This window comes from Silene latifolia, chromosome 8, assembly GCF_048544455.1.
Source record: "Silene latifolia isolate original U9 population chromosome 8, ASM4854445v1, whole genome shotgun sequence".
NCBI lineage: Eukaryota > Viridiplantae > Streptophyta > Magnoliopsida > Caryophyllales > Caryophyllaceae > Silene > Silene latifolia.
In genome coordinates, this window is record NC_133533.1 from 37,354,946 (window position 1) to 37,374,247 (window position 19,302).

The 19,302-nt window shown below is 34.6% G+C and overlaps 1 protein-coding gene across 1 annotated transcript; it reads right to left on the reverse strand.

Annotated features, from left to right (window-relative positions):
• Positions 1–380: 380 nt before the first annotated feature.
• Positions 381–782, reverse strand: LOC141595053 (uncharacterized). The gene has a single exon (XM_074415026.1). The coding sequence runs from the start codon at positions 780–782 to the stop codon at positions 381–383; it is 402 nt and encodes a 133-aa protein (XP_074271127.1).
• Positions 783–19,302: the final 18,520 nt, after the last annotated feature.

Sequence of the window (19,302 nt, forward strand, 5' to 3'; positions counted from 1 at the left end):
TGGGGGTGTTACAATTTGTGCCTGATATAATGCTGGCTTCAATTATGTGGTTTCCGAGTTGGGCGACCACTAATCTGGCACCATTGCAAAGACCAGCAGACTGGCCAAGGTTTCTCATAAGCATGATGGGTACGCCAATCTTTAACGTAATCTCGTGGTTAGGAAGACCAGATCATCTGATTGAACTCAAGAACTCAGTTGAATATAATTCCTCTTGATGGCTCGCATACCCCTCTGCTTTGCTTATACTATCTGAACTCAAGTACACTTTCCCATCTCCTTCAATCTGTGATAGGACATAATCGTTAACCTTGAAAACTATCTCATTAATAGGAGCTAGAATTGCCCTCTCTTGAAAATACTTGGCATTCCACATATTCTCATGGATAAGTGTTTTCGACAATGGCCTCTATAGGATTGTTTGCTTCCTTTATTAGGAGGTCATCATTAGATTCCTCTGCCTCACCATCCCCGATTTTCAATATCCAGTCTGAAAACTCTCTGATCTCATTTGCGCTTGAACTCGAGCTCCCTGATTGAAGTCTCATGTTTTTGGTGAGCCTCAAAACCTTGCATGACTGCCATAGGTAAGAGGAGTTTAGTGCAAAATGTGCAATATCTTGTCTACTTCCTTTCGGTATAACAGGCCGAATCTGTCGGAAATCACCCCCAAATATGACCACCTTACCTCCAAATGGTTGGTCTGCACACATAGGATTGTGAAAGCGCATAACATCCCTTAAACTTCTATCCAAAGCTTCAACCTTAAATTTGTTTGTCATTGGAGCTTCATCCTAAATTATAAGTTTGGTCTTAATAAGGAGTCCTGTTAAATCTGAATCTGGTGTGATGCGACACAAGTGGAGTCTTCATTAACATTTAGGGGTATGCTGAACGTAGAATGTGCTGTTTTACCACCGGGCAGCAACAAAGCTGCAATCCCACTTAATGCTACCGGAAGAACACTCTCACCTCTAGAGCGAATAGCCGTACATAAGGTCTTCCATAAGAAAGTTTTACCATTTCCACCATCTCCATAGATGAAGAAGATACCACCTTGGTCCTTACCCACTGCCGTCATAATGCTATCATAGACCATTTTTTGCTCATCTGTCAAGCGGGAACGAGTTTGGTGTGCTCTTCTGCTAAAGATTTCTTGTCATAGCGTAGGTCTTCTGCCATTAGCGTGTTACCATTATCTCTTGTGAGAACTTCGTCTGGCACAACCATGGAAGGGAACTTCTTGAGACTGCTACCTGATACCGTCGTTTAGTACCAAAAATAAATACCTAAAACAACTAACATAAGCTAGTGGAAGTAGGGTCGATCTCCACAAGGAGGCGGTCACTATCTACTTGTTAATTCTAGTCTATCTACGGTCACAATTTCGGGGTTTGAGTATGAATAAAATAAACTAATAAAAGTAAGGATTGAGAGAAAATAAGAGAGAGAGAGAGAGAGAGAGAGAGATATGCCAGGATGTCGGGTTATCATGATAGATGCACAAGTCAGCTAAAGGTAGGTCAGTCGATCTAATGTGTGAAGGGTAAAGGAAAGGTCCTTCCGGTCCGCTATCCGCCCTAAAATAAAACTAGCTTAGCTTCCGCCCTCACTAGTGTAGTCTATTGCCCATAACAGGTCTATTCATTCCAATCTTCCGATCTACGTCTAAACTTAACTAAATTAACTAGTTTAGTTGCATGCATTCAACCAAACGATTTTAATTAAATTGTTAATGCAACAATTCTCACAATAAATCTACTAACTAACTATCGCATCATCGCTACACTACCATGACTCCCCTAATCCTAGCATTAAGGAATTAGCTAAGCATAACATTAAATAAAGTAAAAGAGAAGGATGAAGCAAGAACAAACATAATGAAAGATATAAGGAAGAGAAATAACATAAAAGAGAGAAAGGGAGTTACAAAGAATAAGATCCGGGAGGAAGAGCAAATAACATCTGAACAATGCTTAATGAATGATTCCCAAACCTAATCACGTCTCTCCTATTTAGAGGAGAGACAATTATTAAACCTAAGATATTAAAATCACTCGTCAAAACAACTAGACATTCGATCGAACACTTTCATATCACTCGATCGAAAAAATCCAAGCTAAAACTTCTCGATCGAGGACTTTAGGTACTCGATCGAACACTATCAAAAAGTGGCTATTCGATCGAGGACATTAACCACTCGATCTAACAAGTTAGTACTCGATCTAGTACTTTCCAGCGCACAATTCCTGCTTCGCGTACTGAACTTCAAACGGCCGCCATTTCTTCGTTACTTGGGCAAATAGAGCGTTTCCGGTGGCATTGGAAAGCTAAGAGGACAAGCTTTCATCTTCAATTAGAGTCACTTGAAAATCAGTTTTAAAACTCGAGATATAACTCTTCAAATTAGGCACTATCAATATGAAGCTCTTTCTTTGCTCGCCTAGCTTCCTTACTTCTCTACGCATCACAATTAGTAGTTTCCAAGCTCCGACTCAACTCGTCTTATAAATGCATGCATAGGGACATGTATTAAGCTCGATTTGGCTTCTCTTTGGTTCATTCCTGCAAAAAAGACAAGAGAAATTAAAGTAGACAATTCGGGGGACATTTGTAGCTAAACACTACTAAATATGCATAAAGATGCGTGCAAATATGTTACAATAAGTCTATATAAAATGCACGCATCAAAATTCCCCAAACCAAACCTTTTATTGTCGCCAAGCAAACTATATGCAACTAACTAATGGAACGGAGTAAAGCTCAGAGCTAGCTACAAATCGTCCACTCAAAGCAATTTAATGCAGCAAACTAACACTTGTAGCAAAAATGTCAAATGCAAACGAGTTATTGGATGTTTATAATAAAGCTAAATTGTCGACCTTGCAAGACCTTTAATGATGGACTCTCACGGGTCACTCTTCTCTCATGAAGCAAAGGGTAAGCATATGAATTGTAAGAGAAGAAGATAAATAGCCGCTCACCTAAACTACGACCCACATCAACATGCTTGCAACTAAAAGGATAGACAATTCTAATCACCATGCATACATTCCAACCAATCAATATCTGTCACAACCGAGGGCTTACAAAATTTATGGGAAAGTGAGGCAATGGGTATGAAAAAGGCAAAACATTTATGGGATTGTGAGGTAATAGTCAAGCTAGCTATCTAACGAAACCATACTAAACAAATCTGATTCTTACTCCAATAAAATTAAGCATAAGTGCCCTTCATTTGGCACACAAGCTCACTCAACCAGACAATAACTCCTCATAAAATAGTGATAAAGTATAGGAGTGAAACCGTCTCATCAAACAAACTTCTCCTTTTTTCTTCTTTCTTTTCTTTTTCTCTTTTTTTTTTCTTCCACGGTTTTTTGTTTTTTCTTTCTTCACGTTTCGAATTTCCTTTTTGGTTTTTACTTTCTAACATTTCCATCATATCATCCACCTTCTTCCATAAATTAAGAACTCCCGATAAGACAATACAAACGAAACTTGGATTAGTAAAATATATACCGCCAAAACATACACTAAACTAGCTTGATTGACATGGCAGGCTAAATTTGGGCGTAGTTAAGGGTCAAAAGGCAAATTTGGCTAATGTGGAGTTAAATGGGTAAAAATGAAAGAAAAGAGGAATGTAAGGACCTCCCTGCGTGTGACACCAACCACTAACCCGAATGTATGCAGGCAAAAAGCAATCGAATTTCATATACGTGCAAATTAATGAACATGTTATGCAAGGAGTAACTACTCACAATCCTACATGAAACCGGTCACAAATGACACCAGTTTATAAGGCTCTAAATCTTAGAAATTATTAGTAGTTTGCCAAAATTATCAGGTTAAGTCTATTCGTTCAGCTGTATTTTAACATTAACTCGTGGATATGCAATGAGACAAAACTAATAAGATATTAATTTATGCAAGGCTTAAGCAAAAAGGACTAAAAGTAGTGCAATTTCATCATCGAAATACACCGTTCCGACTCAACCTATATGCAAAAGTAAACGTGAATTTTTTTTTTTGAATTATTCGAAATTTCTAATTTTTATGAGATTTTTTGAATTTTTATAAAAATAATAAACAACAATGCGTACAGAAATTAAACGTGATAACAGAAATGCAATAAAACATAAATGCAGACACAGATATGGATGCATAACCTCCCCAATGCCAAACCGTACAATGCCCTCATTATACCCAAAAATAGGGAAAGGAAATGCAAACTAAAAAGGAGAGAGAAGCTGTAGAAAACTTACAAGATAACGCGAAGTAGGGACCTCCCCAAACCAGCCAGCAACAAGGGAGGTCGCAAACAGTCGATTGAATAATTATCCGCTGTGGTTGCTCGATCGAGGAAGAGGAAATGCTCGATCGAAATGGTCGTGTCTGTGGATTCTCGGTCGAGGATGGAAAGCATTCGATCAAGGGAGTAAGTCACTCGATCGAGTAGAAAATTGCTCGATCGAGAGCTCCTTATTGCGCAACTTTTAGGCGTCAAGGAAACACCTGCAAAGACGCAAATAGCAACCACAAATACGATCAAAAACCAAGCCTAGATCGTTCAGAGTCTATGGTTCGAAAATCAATTATTACACACACAACAAAAACTGAAATGCAAATCAACTAAAAGTTTAAACTCCGGGTTGCCTCCCGGACAGCGTTAGTTTCATACAGGTCCCAGCTCGACCTTCTTTTCTTCATCCATCTACTCCCGTTAGTCGCGATCAAAGCAACTCAAAGCTCTTAGCATAAGATCATAAACATGTGCATGTGCTACACAAGAGCATATGTAGCACCAAAATAGAGACGGAGCATATGAAAGCAATATAAAGTACCGTCTTAGCATAACAGATTTTCGATGAAAAATATGGTGAAACATTATAAGCTTATTTGTCTAACTGAGAGGGGGTGGAGCATCAAAATAAAAAGCAGAAATCATATGAGATAGTATACTATTAATACCAACAATAATGAAATTATCGTTAACTACCTCAGGTTGGCCGCTCTCAACGGCGGAATCATTGACAAAAGAATACATTACCTCTTCCATGCTAGGAACGTTCAATGACTCAGCTACCTTCTCGCTCCCCTCCGTTTTGGGTTCTGTCCCATACATCGCAGCTTTAAGAGCATCCAGCTCAGCTTTCCAAATGAGGGATTCACCATAACCATTGTCTTCATTCGTATCGTCATCCGAAATAGGCGAGAATGACGAATCATCACTGTTTATGGTCAGAGCACTCGATCGAGCAAGAATAGTGCTCGATCGAGGAGTTTCTCCATCCAATCCACTAGATCGAACAAGGCAGGGTGTTTGATCGAGGTCCTCTTATTCAACAGTACTCGATAGAACAGTGTGGGGTGTTCGATCGAGGTCTTCCTCATACAAACCGTTTGATCGAGTGGTTAGTTCTGCTCGATCGAATTCCTCCTCATAGAATTCACTCGATCGAACAAGGTGAGCTGTTTGATCGAGTGTTTGATGCTGAACCGTAGTGAGGTGCTTGAGATATGCTTAGTTTTCAATAGCCTCTTCAATCTCCGAGATATACAAATCTTCATCATCAATAGGTAGCTTAGGTCCTTCATAGGGAGGACTGCTATCGGTATAAATAGCAAGTACCTCCTCTTGTGCCTATAGTCTATCTCGGTAGCTAATTGAGCTATTTGAGATTCAAATAACTTGACACGAGCTTCCCTAGCTTTATCATATTCTTGCACTAGAAGTGCAAGTGCCTTCACCAAGGACTTCAATTCAGCAACCTCGTCATTCTCTTCAATGGGAGGAAGGGTTTGTTGTTGCGGGGACCAGATAAACGGAGGCTTTTGATAGCCTCGTTGCTGAAGCGGATGTGGTGGTAGATATGCAAAGGAATGAGTGGCTTGCCTATGCTGCTTAAACGCATAGACTTCATCGTTCCCCAGTAGACAGATAACAACATTGTGCCCCGCAGCACCACATCTCTCACAATAGACCACCTGTCGTACCATAGGATGGAACATAGGTGGAAGATCAAAGGTACTCAAGCCTTCCCTTTGATGATATTTCTCCTAGAGGCTTGTCTAGGTAGGACCTGTAGGGCATATCAAAACAGCAGCACTAAGGAAAAAGGTAAGACTTGCCTCAAGGAATAAATTCCTTAAGGCTAAGGACAGACAAAAATAAACAAGTAAATAAAATAGTTGCCTCCCTGGCAACGGCGCCAAAATTTGATACCGTCGTTTAGTACCAAAAATAAATACCTAAAACAAATAACAAAAGCTAGTTGAAGTAGGGTCGATCTCCACAGGGAGGCGATCACTATCTACTTGTTAATTCTAGTCTGTCTACGGTCACAATTTGGGGGGTTTGAGTATGAATAAATTAAACTAATAAAAGTACGGATTGAGAGAAAATAAGAAAGAGAGAGAGAGAGAGAGAGAGAGAGAGAGAGAGAGAGAGAGAGAGAGAGAGAGAGAGAAAGAGAGAGATATGCCAGGATGTCGGGTTATCATGATAGATGCACAAGTCAGCTAAAGGTAGGTCAGTCGATCCAATGTGAGAAGGGTAAAGGAAAGGTCCTTCCGGTCCGCGATCCGCCCTAAAATACAACTAGCTTAGCTTCCGCCCTCACTAGTGTAGTCTATTGCCCATAACATGTCTATTTATTCCAATATTCCGATATAGGTCTGAACTTAACCAAATTAACTAGTTCAGTTGCATGCATTCAACCAACCGATTATAATTAAATTGTTAATGCAACAATTCTCACAATAAATCTACTAACCAACTATCGCATCATCGCTACACTACCATGACTCCCCTAATTCTAGCATTAAGGGATTAGCTAAGCATAATAGTAAATAAAGTAAAAGAGAAGGATGAAGCAAGAACAAACATAATGAAAGATATAAGGGAGAGAAATAACTTAAAAGAGAGAAAGGGAGTTACAGAGAATAAGATCCGGGAGGAAGAGCAAAATAACGTTTGAACAATGCTTAATGAATGATTCCCAAACCTAATCACGCCTCTCCTATTTATAGGAGAGACAATTATTAAACCTAAGATATTAAAATCACGCGTCAAAACAACTAGACATTTGATCGAACACTTTCGTATCACTCGATCGAACAAACCAAGCTAAACCTCTCGATCGAGGACTTTAGGCACTCGATCGAACACTATCAAAAAGAGGCTATTCGATCGAGGACATTAACCACTCGATCGAACAAGTTAGTACTCGATCGAGTACTTTCCAAATAAGACAATTCCTACTTCGCGCATTGAACTTCAAATGGCCGCCATTTCTTCGTTACTTGGGCAAACAGAGCGTTTCCGGTGGCATTGGAAATCTAAGAGGAAAAGCTTTCATCTCCAATTGTAATCGCTTGAAAATCAGTTGTAGAACTCGAGATATAGCTCTTCAAATTAGGCACTAGCAATATGAAGCTCTTCCTTTGCTCGTCTAGCTTCCTTACTTCTATGCGCATCACAATTAGTAGTTTCCAAGCTCCGACTCAATTCATCTCATAAATGCATGCATAGGGACATGTGTTGGAGTAAGTGTCCCCGACAATAATGCGATCACAATTGTCGATCATATTGATCACATATTTAAATCTCATATCAAGAATACGAAAGGGATGATACATTAAATATATAGTCAACCGGTCCACACATATCGGTAATGATTGGCTGGCAAGAGTTTGACATTACTGTCGTGCGACGGTGGTGATCAGTTGATCCCTTGAGGTCACACCTAAAGAACGATTCCCTTAATTGAAAAGGTTAATTAATTGTATGTCGATACAGATTAATTAATTCCTTAAAATTGAACAAATTATTATCATAAGAGAGAAAATGACATCTTATTATAATGTGATTAAATAAGATTTTATTTAGTAATTTAAGAAGTTATATTACTAAAATTAATCGGTGTTTGCGAAACACGCGAGATGAGAATGATAAGTTAGTGATAATTACAAGAAGTTGTGAATTATACTAACTAGTATTTAAATGACCATTTTATGTGAAAGTAATTTTGAATTACTAGTCAATTTGTTAAATGTGATTTATTTAATTTGTAAATGATATTTAATTTGTTAAATATGCATTTTAAATTAAAACATGACATAAGACATGTCACATGTCACATGACATACAATTGTACAATTGACAAAAATAAAATGGACTCCATATTACATATAAACCGAAAATTGGTGGGCAATGTAAGAAGTTTTGTCTTTTTCATTTTGTCTTATTCATTTGTCTAATATACTTGATAGTGACATGACTATGGACAAAGGCTTACACAATTTGTCTTGTGAAGACAAAAAGGAAAAAGAAAAGGGGTCCTTATACTCCCCTAATCCACCGGTTTTGAGGCCAAATGACCAAATTGGTAAAAAAAGTAGGGGCAAAATGACAAATTGGTAAAAAAACTTAGCAAAGTGACATATTGGTAAAAAAGTTGATGGCAAGCGACAAATTGGTAAAAAAACATTTCCGAGGACAATTTGACGGAAAATTGGTAAAATAAACATTTCGGAGGACAATTTGACGAAAAATAAAACATTATTTATTCTAACTTATTACCGGATTGTTCCTACTATAAAACCGTCTTATAAAACATTCCGAATGGGTCCATCTACTATTTCTTATTCTAATTCCTACGTAAATTCCATTTCGCTAAATACTTAGGTTGATTTATGACCTCCTTTTGACATTTTTTTTTGAAAAAAAATCTCGTTCGAAATCAGATCAACTTTAGAGTTAACTTTCGGGTCATGTTCGCCTTTACAAAGTCTAATAGTTTGTTTGGCTAGACAAAGAGGAAAGACATGGCGAATTGGCAAGGAGGAAGGTAAAAAATTTTAATTTGCGGATGTGAAATGCTGGGTTTCTCCTCCAAATACCTTCAATTTAAACTTAGCCCAAAACTTTAAAATTTGTTATGTAATGTCATAAAATCGTCTAATCTTTATTTAACAAAATCGAGCAAAATCGTTAAATCACGGGTTTATTACGTTTTATGGAGTATATATCTTTGTAATAGTAAGTCGCCTGCGATTTAACAACTATAGAGTAACAAAAATTCAATCTAACATTTAGTGACTTTCGTACCAAGTTCTGAAAAGAAACAACGAACATATGTCCATTATACTCATAGTAAACATTTTCAGTTCAACCCCATTTACGCAATTATCTTGTCTTCCAACTAAAAAAAAACTTAATTTCACCATAATTGTAGTTTTTCAAAGGTTAAAAAATTTATCATATCATATTTTTCAATATAAGAAAATTCAACATAAAGAAAAAGAAAAAAATAATGATTATATTTCATCATGTTTTTTGCCGAATAAACGCAAATACTTTGACAAACAATGATAAAAGTTGTTTTTACATAAAAATATTTGATCACATAGAAAATGTTTACTTATTTGGAAAATAAAATTCACGTTAAATAAAAAATATTTGTAATATTACCGTGTTTTATTTTCGGTTAAATTATCTTCGGAAACGTTTTTTTACCAATTTGTCACTTATCATCCACTTTTTTTACCAATTTGTCACTTTTATTAGTTTTTTTACCAATTTGTCATTTATCCCCTACTTTTTTTACCAATTTGGTCATTTGGCCCCGGTTTTGATATAGACAATTGAGAGTTTTTTCTCTCAAATTTTTCATTCTTTTATGTTTTATGAAAAACACTACCTTCTCTCTCTTGTTCTTCATAAAATTCATTTTTATGAATCTAATTTGTACAAATCAATCACTGATAATACTAGTAGTAGTATATGAGTATTAGTAATCGATTTTAAGGTAAACCACATTACAAATATCTAGTACATGTTAGTTTGTGGGATTTTGGGATAGTCTTGGGTGCTACTTATTGGAGGGCTTGTATTTTGAAGTCATGAATGTTCATCCATTATTGGAAAGCTCAAGAACTAACAAGAAGGAGATCTTGTTGGTGCCCATAAAACCGAAATCATATAGTAAGAACAATGATTTCTTCTCTTATCTTATTTATGTTTGCATGCATAAGATCTAGAATTTATTTTATGACTAAATAAATTTGAACATTTATGAATATGTTATATAATGAGATTATTATTTTCGAACAAGCGGTATCATGAGCCTTAGGCTGTTTGCATGCAAATCGGTTATTGTTTTTCCGAGTTATACGATTAACAAACAAAACTTATAAATTTGTGTTTATTATGATATGTCACGAAATTTATTTTTCATGTTAAAGTTTCTGGTCCTAAATTGTATTTAGGATATTTTGGTTAATTTATGGATTTTATTGTTCATTTTATATAATAATGGCATTAAAATGTGATTTTTATGATAAAAATGTCATTTTTGGACTAAAAATAGCTAAACTTCGTTTTTGCCGGTGGTTTTTGGATATGTTTTCACATATATTATCTATTGATGACCTGTAAATGTTCATAATAAAATGAGTTCTTATGCTTGAAATATGGATTTTTCAAGTTAAAATCGTATTTAAATGGAAAAATAGGTTAATATGAGTTATATTTCGAATCAAGTCATATAAATTTAGTATGTTGTCACATGCAATATTAAAAGATGTGTGTAAAATGTTTTGCTATAAATAAGTCTTTATGCATGATTTATGAATTTTTGATGAAAAATCATATAAATAGTGACTTTAATTAGTAAAAATGCTAAAACATACTTCATGACTAAGGAAAAACGTCACATGTTGCATTTTATCATATATTTCAGATCTAAAAGTGAAAAGTTGATAAAAATATTTTTTCTCATATTTTTATGGCAATAATTGATAAATCCGATAAACCGCAACATTGTTTTTCTCGATAAATTTCGAAATTTGTAACCTAAGTTTTTGAACATTATGAGTGTCATGGTATTTTTCCAGAATGTTCATGAGTTTAAATTTCAAATTTTGAAATTATTTGAAATTTTTATGATTTAATTTGAAGTTTATGACATATTTTTGTAGTTTAAGTCCATTTATGAACATTATTAAGAAATCTAGGTTAATTATTGTCAAATGTTAGTGGAGACTAATTTTGAGTCCTAAGATGGTTAGGGTAATTAACTAATACATAAATATGATTTTATGTAATTATTGTGATTATAAAAGGGTTAAATCACGCAAATCCGTAAAAACCGATTAATATACGATATTGGCTCCTCAAAGGCGATTTAGCATAAAATTGGGCATGTTCATACATATTATAATGCTGCATTTTATTTATGATTGTCATATTTTAATTTTATGTAATTTTTGAATTATGTAATTTTACTTAGTATGGCCTTAGTTTTAATTGATATTACCCGAAGTGTATGTGAATATCGATTCGGTTGTAATTTATTGTGGTCTCGTATCACCTTTTTGTAATTTAATAGATTTATTTTTATTTTAATTACAAATGTATAATAGGAAATTATGTAATTTATTATGTAATTTATTAATTCCGGAGTTCCTTAAAGACGGTGTCACTCGAGAAGGCGATCCATTAAAGAAAGTGTTGCCTGGAAATGCGTGCCAAGACCGAAGTTCAAGGGACGAAAGGAGTTGGTTTCCGAATTTGTAATAGTTTATTAGATTTACTATTTTAGGAAGGCCATACTAGGATTTTATTTATGCTTTGCATTTTATTTATATGTTGCATGCATCGCTAAATCGCCATAACTAAAACATGCATTTTCTTTTATTCGAGTTTATCGACAGTGTCAATTACAATTATCGTAGTTCACCGCTTTAGTTCACTTAAAACGTGGTAGATAATAAATTGACATGACCTCTCGCTAAAAATAAACAATTGAGACTTAGCCTTACCAAAAATTAGAAACCATGAAAACCTATTTCGTGAGGGAGTGCACTCGGCTTTACCGGGGTACAAACCTTGTTACGTAGGAGAAGTGGGTGATAAATGTCTACCCACCGAATTTATAAAGATGAGGGTTGTTTTCGGCTTTACCTATGCCCAAGTTGATGTAAATTTGGATCATGGACACATTTATTCGAAAATTGGGTTGAACTCAACGAAAGTATTCTCAACGGTTGCCGGATGTGTTTCGGGCTAAAGATAAATATTAATGTAATTTTATCGACCAAGAGTTCTAAAAGTAGAATCGATTAAAGAGTTAATCCACCGAGTTATATTGATGAGGGTTGTATTCGGCTTTACCGATGCTCAAGTTAATATGAATTTGGATCTTGGAATCATTTATCATAGTTGGGTAGAGGTCACTATGTAAATGCTTTACTTGTTATTTACAAGTATTAATAAAACGATAAATGTTAAGTTTTCCACTATTCCGTTATCATATTGTTCTATTTCTTTACCACAATTCATATACAATATCATTTCGATTTTTGATTCAAATCTCCATTAAAACACCGTAACGAAAGACAAAATTTGAATTTTCTTCGAGAAAACTCGTATTATCCATTGTAAGGATCTCTTCTGAAGAGTATAGATAAAAGTTATTCGTGATCAAAAGGGTTTTTGATTTTTGACTAACATGTCTACTTACAATGAATGGTTTCTCATGTGCTTAATTGAGTTAAGTATTTTAAAACATTAAATCATTTTGGTGACTAGATTTGTTGGAAATCGTAATAGACCAAAATACCGCAACCACTTCAATGAAAGTTTTAAGACTAAACAAACGAATGAAGAGTAGTCTTCATGAATATAATTTTGCTTCTCAAAGCAAAGACTCATTGAAATGAGTGGGAGCATTCTCTTAAACCGTTAAGAAAAGGATAAGGTTTTAAAGAAGTAAAATTAGAATGGAATTGATACAAGGTAATGTTAAAAGTAACGTTATTGAGAATAACAATACTAAACCTATCAATCCCGGACGATAAAGTTTCCATTGTCTTAATTGTTGGACGCTAGAAAGGAAACTACCCCAATTATTGAAGAATCAACAAGTTAGTTGTGGGACATGTAATGGGACCTTCTTCTTTAAATGTTTATTTGATTGACATAAATTTTGCTAGTACTACTTCGTCAATATTAGAAACCGGTGGTGGTTTTCATCATTGTACTTGATACATAGAATGATTAGAATATGACGACTAGCAACAATGATGTTGAGAGATAGAGTCATTGTGTAATCAATCTAGTTTTGGGTTTATAGTTGTACTTAATTATGACTATTAAGTGCATAAACTCTAAATAAGAATATAAACTTGTTAAGATACAAAAGAGGTTTCACTTTTGTGACCCTATACACCACGATTTGATGTATGGCTAGCCCATTATCAAGGTGATTATATTATAAACCAAACTAGAATGATATATCATGTAGATGATGCAAGACTCAAATTGGTAACCCAAGATTAAATCTTAAATTCTCGAATGATGAACGCAAAAAGTTATCGAGTACTCTTGAAACCATTAGATCTTATGGTATATGCGTATCTTGTATTCAAGGCAAGATGTCTCATGCCTTTTGGTTGAAAAGGAGATCGAGGTTGTAAATCATTGACCCAAAATAGGTTGATCATTTTCTTTTACCAACGATTTAAGTTGACGCTAATGTGTTCACTTAATAAGGTAAATAGAGAAATCTTTGAAGAAATTCAAAGAGTTCATGGAATCACGATTTAGTCGTGATGGGATTAGCAAAGTAAAGACTTTGATATAAGCCAAATGAAATGTGATATAGTATCACAAGTTAATCTCTCTTAGCACGCATTATGGGATAATGTGTGGTTGGATAAGAAATCAAACGCGATTCGATATGGTTTGGACTTCAATCAAGTTACCTTGAGTTACTTGAACCTTTTGGGGAAATTTATCATTTTGTCTAAATTATTTTTGCACTAAATCTAAAACGATTCATATGAGATATGAAATGGTAGGGTACCATGTTTGTAAGTTTTCAAAAGAAACAAGTGCTCATTTTTCCTTACTATAATCACGAGTACAACAGGTTTGTGGCTCATGAAGCTATCTTTCTAAAATACAAGTTTATTTCTAGAAGACAGAGTGGGAGAAATTATTCAAGAGCCACAAAGAATGTTATGATTCAAGAGCCACAAAGAATGTTATGTCGTAAGAAACTGGTCTTTCTTGGCGACATGAGATGTTTTGTGTAAGACGTTGTTTCTTCAAAACCTAGGAGGTTAAAGTCATCACTTGTTGAAGTTGATGAATTAGTGTTACTTTTAAGAAAGTAAAGAGCTTACAATTGTTTGATTCAAGTTAATTACTTCTGGAAAGTAATGAACATATGACTTACATGAAAGTGTTTAAGTCACAACTCATTACAAGGCTTAGAGCCATGAAAATCCGAAATAAATTCCAAGTGAATTGTTAGATATCAAAGCTTGATTGGTAGCAAAGGGTTTTGCACTAGTTGAAATGCTTAAGTCTATTTGGATCTTCTTAGGGATTGTGTTTCATTATTAGATACATATAGCGAGTGAATCTAAAACCCACTTCTTCAATTATAGAAGGAATGTATTCAATACATGTCTTGAGTTTTGTAGATTCTTGCCATCCTAAGATAATGTGAAATTTAAGAGAGGGTATTAAGTAAGACATCAATGAGTTGGAATCAATGATTTGATCATGGTATAAAAATTTTCCCGATAAGTCGAGAAGTTGTGTTTATACATGAAGTTTAGTGGGAGTTACGAAAATTTTAATTAGTCTTATATGTGGATGACACATTGATCATTGGGAATGATTTAAGACTTATGGAGTATTATAATACATCTTTAATATCCAGATTTATGGAGATAAATCCACATGATATTAGCGTCAAATAAGAAGTCTTATGTTGATAAGATTCATGACTAGTTCAATCAAGTTGAACATATTTGATTGATTCCATTTGCTTCCGCTGCCGAATCAATTAAATAGGAAATGATTTATAACACTTCATATACTTTGAGTATGATGAATTGTTTCAAATCGAATTTAAGTAATAGTTACCATGTAAGCCATAAAAATTACCCTTAAGTGCTTGCAGAAGCATTAGGGATGTAATGCAAAGTGTTTTTGATGCAATTTTGTGTAAGGAAGTTACACAAATGACAATTGACAATTGAGATTGCGCATGGTTTCCGACAAAACCATAATCAAAACACATTAGGATGGTTAAGATACCATTGTGGCTATGTTATTTAAGAAATATATTTTCTAGAATCGTTCTAGGCAATAAAGAACAATGAGAAATGTTTACAACGGAAATTGAGTACACTTGAAATCATGAGATGTGCAAGAAGGATGAGTCCCGCACACTGTGAAAACAGTGGGAGCTATTCTAAGGCTAGAGGGCCTATGTCTTGATTGGATCTCAACACGTACTCAGAAAGTTTTGTAATGCAAATGTATACATTACAAAGGAAAACGAGTATGTAGTATGGTTGAGTTAAGTTACAAGAAGTTGATGAAACCTACTAACCAAAGCCTTCTCATAGGCTTTATGTGATGAGTAATATCATTTCAATTGAATTGAAATGAACAACTACATACAAGATCAAATTAGATTATAGAATATGAAATATTAATCAGGCATTGACTATTCATATGTGATAATCGCATTTGTCGTTCGAGTTTTTAATTTAAAAACTCTTTTCTTGTACTTTGTTACATTCGAACGGGTTGTATGACAATATTGAACCCCGTTAAAGTGAACCCGGATTAACATGGTATTCGCCCATAGTCACTTATATGAGGTGACGTCTCGAAGTGACTAGAGTGTGATGCGATTGATGGCAAGTTCAGTGCCATACAGTCATGTGTGATGACTAGTCGATCACATAGGCAGACTGTTAGGAACACTTTGTCGGGCAGTGACCGCTTATAGAGTTCTGGCAAATTTATATAGCCTGGTCGTGGCGAGAGCTACTATAGTATTCTAATGAGTCGATTCTTTTGACTAAAGACTGTTCGCCTAAGATGGGACAGTTTCAGATTAGCTTTGATTTATGTTACTACGACCTTCGTAAATGGGGTCAAATGGGCATATTTTGGGTTATGATGGCTGTGTCTAGTCGAAGGGAATGAGTGCGATAGGAATTGTCCACCCCTTGTCAGGGTTAAAACAATATCTCAGGGCCACTCGAGGAGTAATGAACTGGAAATGCGTGGCCACGCTCGGATGGTATCTATGGTAGATAACTCCGGTCAATCAGTTATTCTCCAGATCGAGGAAACCACACTCGATATGATCACTTGCAAGTACGACCCGAAAGACACCTTGCATTGAGTGGGAGATAGTAATAGGACAAGAGAATTGGTGACGCACACTTGTCGAGGACAAGTGGGAGATTGTTGGAGTAAGTGTCCCCGACAATAATGCGATCACAATTGTCGATGATATTGATCACATATTTAAATCTCATATCAAGAATACGAAAGGGATGATACATTAAATATATAGTCAACTGGTCCACACATATCGGTAATGATTGGTTGGCTAGAGTTTGACATTACTGTCGTGCGACGGTGGTGATCAGTTGATCCCTTGAGGTCACACCTAAAGGACGATTCCCTTAATTGAAAAGGTTAATTAATTGTATGTCGTCTGATTAATTAATTCCTTAAAATTGAACAAATTATTATCATAAGAGAGAAAATGACATCTTATTATAATGTGATTAAATAAGATTTTATTTAGTAATTTAAGAAGTTATATTACTAAAATTAATCGGTGTTTGTGAAACACGCGAGATGAGAATGATAAGTTAGTGATAATTACAAGAAGTTGTGAATTATATTAACTAGTATTTAAATGACCATTTTATGTGAAAGTAATTTTGAATTACTAGTCAATTTGTTAAATGTGATTTATTTAATTTGTAAATGATATTTAATTTGTTAAATATGCATTTTAAATTAAAACATGATATAAGACATGTCACATGTCACATGACATACAATTGTACAATTGACAAAAATAAAATGGACTCCATATTACATATAAACCGAAAATTGGTGGGCAATGTAAGAAGTTTTGTCTTTTTCATTTTGTCTTATTTATTTGTCTAATATGCTTGATAGTGACATGACTATGGACAAAGGCTTACACAATTTGTCTTGTGAAGAAAAAAAGGAAAAAGAAAAGGGGTCCTTATACTCCCCTAACCCACCGGTTTTGATATAGACAATTGAGAGTTTTTTCTCTCAAAATTTTCATTCTTTTATGTTTTATGATAAACACTACCTTCTCTCTCTTGTTCTTCATAAAATTCATTTTTATGAATCTAATTTGTACAAATCAATCACTAATAATACTAGTAGTATTATATGAGTATTAGTAATCGATTTTAAGGTAAACCACATTACAAATATCTAGTACATATTAGTTTGTGGGATTTTGGGATAGTCTTGGGTGCTACTTATTGGAGGGCTTCTATTTTGAATTCATGAATGTTCATCCATTATTGGAAAGCTCAAGAACTAACAAGAAGGAGATCTTGTTGGTGCCCATAAAACGGAAATCATATAGTAAGAACAATGATTTCTTCTCTTATCTTATTTATGTTTGCATGCATAAGATCTAGAATTTATTTTATGACTAAATAAATTTGAACATTTATGAATATGTTATATAATGAGATTATTATTTTCGAACAACATGTATTAAGCATGATTTTGTTTCTCTTTGGTTCATTCCTGCAAATAAGACAAGAGAAACCAAAGTAGACAATTCGGGGGACATTTTTAGCTAAACACTACTAAATATGCATAAAGATGCGTGCAAATATGGTACAATAAGTCTATATAAAATGCACGCATCACTACTGTTTCGTTTTAGTAATGTCTCGATTTTGATTAAAGTGTAGTTTTTGATATCATCTTCGCTAAGTTGCAAACCTGAAGACAACAGTAAAATATTTTAACATTTTAACAGAAGATCAAAAGTACTAAGTAAAAAACATATGTGAGAGAAGGATCAGAAAAAACAAATAAATATAAATATAAAACCTGGAAATTGAAAAAACCTTCGTTGCTTGTATAAAATGTCATCAGATAAGAAGTGCCATGTTTTGTCCCACACTTATTCTTGTCTTGATACACTTCCCGAAGTTAAGGGCATCACAAAGAGGCTCCATAAATAAGTAGTTGTTACCCATCGACTTGCCTCTTTTATTCCATCAATGTACTCTTTATCATCGTCCAGTAAACCGCATAAGTAGCACGCATATTTGAAGGTTTTACATGGTTCACATTCAACTCTCCGAATATCTTCATAACATGTAGGACCTTTCACATGGTTTAGTAGAGTCCTCAAATAATATCGTTCACCAAATCCAGGAGAAGCGTGATATACTCGACCTATAGAAAAACCTTTTTGTCGCGGTTTCCATTCACGTGAATCCGCTTTCCAAACAAAATTTATGGGGAAATCAACATATGTCAATAACTGAGTTTCATCGTATTTCTTGTTGCACTCCATCCAAGATGCAAACATCGACTTCTCAATAGAACGCTTCTTAAGAAAAACATCAAGCGAGTCTTCCTCATTGTACACAATGCTTTATTCACCTGGAAGGTCGAAATTTAACCTCTGAACTGACGGTGTTCTATAGTGTATATCGAACCAGAAACTCCTCTAAGCCTCTTCACACGCTGAAATATATCGACAATCGTAGTACATTTTTATTTCATCCCCTTCGTCGGGGTTAGGAGCGGGACTTCCGCAGTAATACGATCATTACCCTTATTTATATATTTAAAGAAATACTTGATGGAGTTTGATTGATTGCACCATTCTATATTAATGTGTGCGTGGTATTTCTGAAAGATTCATATATCTCTTATTAGACACTTCTAATAACTATATAATTTTAGTTTAGGCATAAACTAATAAGATCTTATGCATGCATAACATAAAATTACAAAGTAAGAAGAAATCGATTAATCTTACATTGAGGGCCAAAATTGTTTATACTAATTGGTCTCCTACCAAGTTAGTCTTCTTAAAGAAAATTCCAAATGCCCACAAAAACCCTACATCCAATGATGGGATCTACTCCTTAAGGATTGTACCAAGGTAATCACAACTTAATACAAGTAGTAGTTTTCTTACTAGAAATTAGTATTTGTGTCCTTAAAAATACTAATATTATGAGATTACTACTTCTAGTAATAAGGGAATAATATTAGAGATTTGTGAGAGTTTTACTTCTTAAGCCTTCTAAACCAAGTTAGAGAGAATATGCAAATTATCAATATAATTTTGGTAAGAATGAATTAGAATGAAAAAGAAGAGAAAAACTCTCCTTTTTCATATGGGTGGCCGGATGGTATGGGGTAGGATGCCCAATCCTTTTTCATGT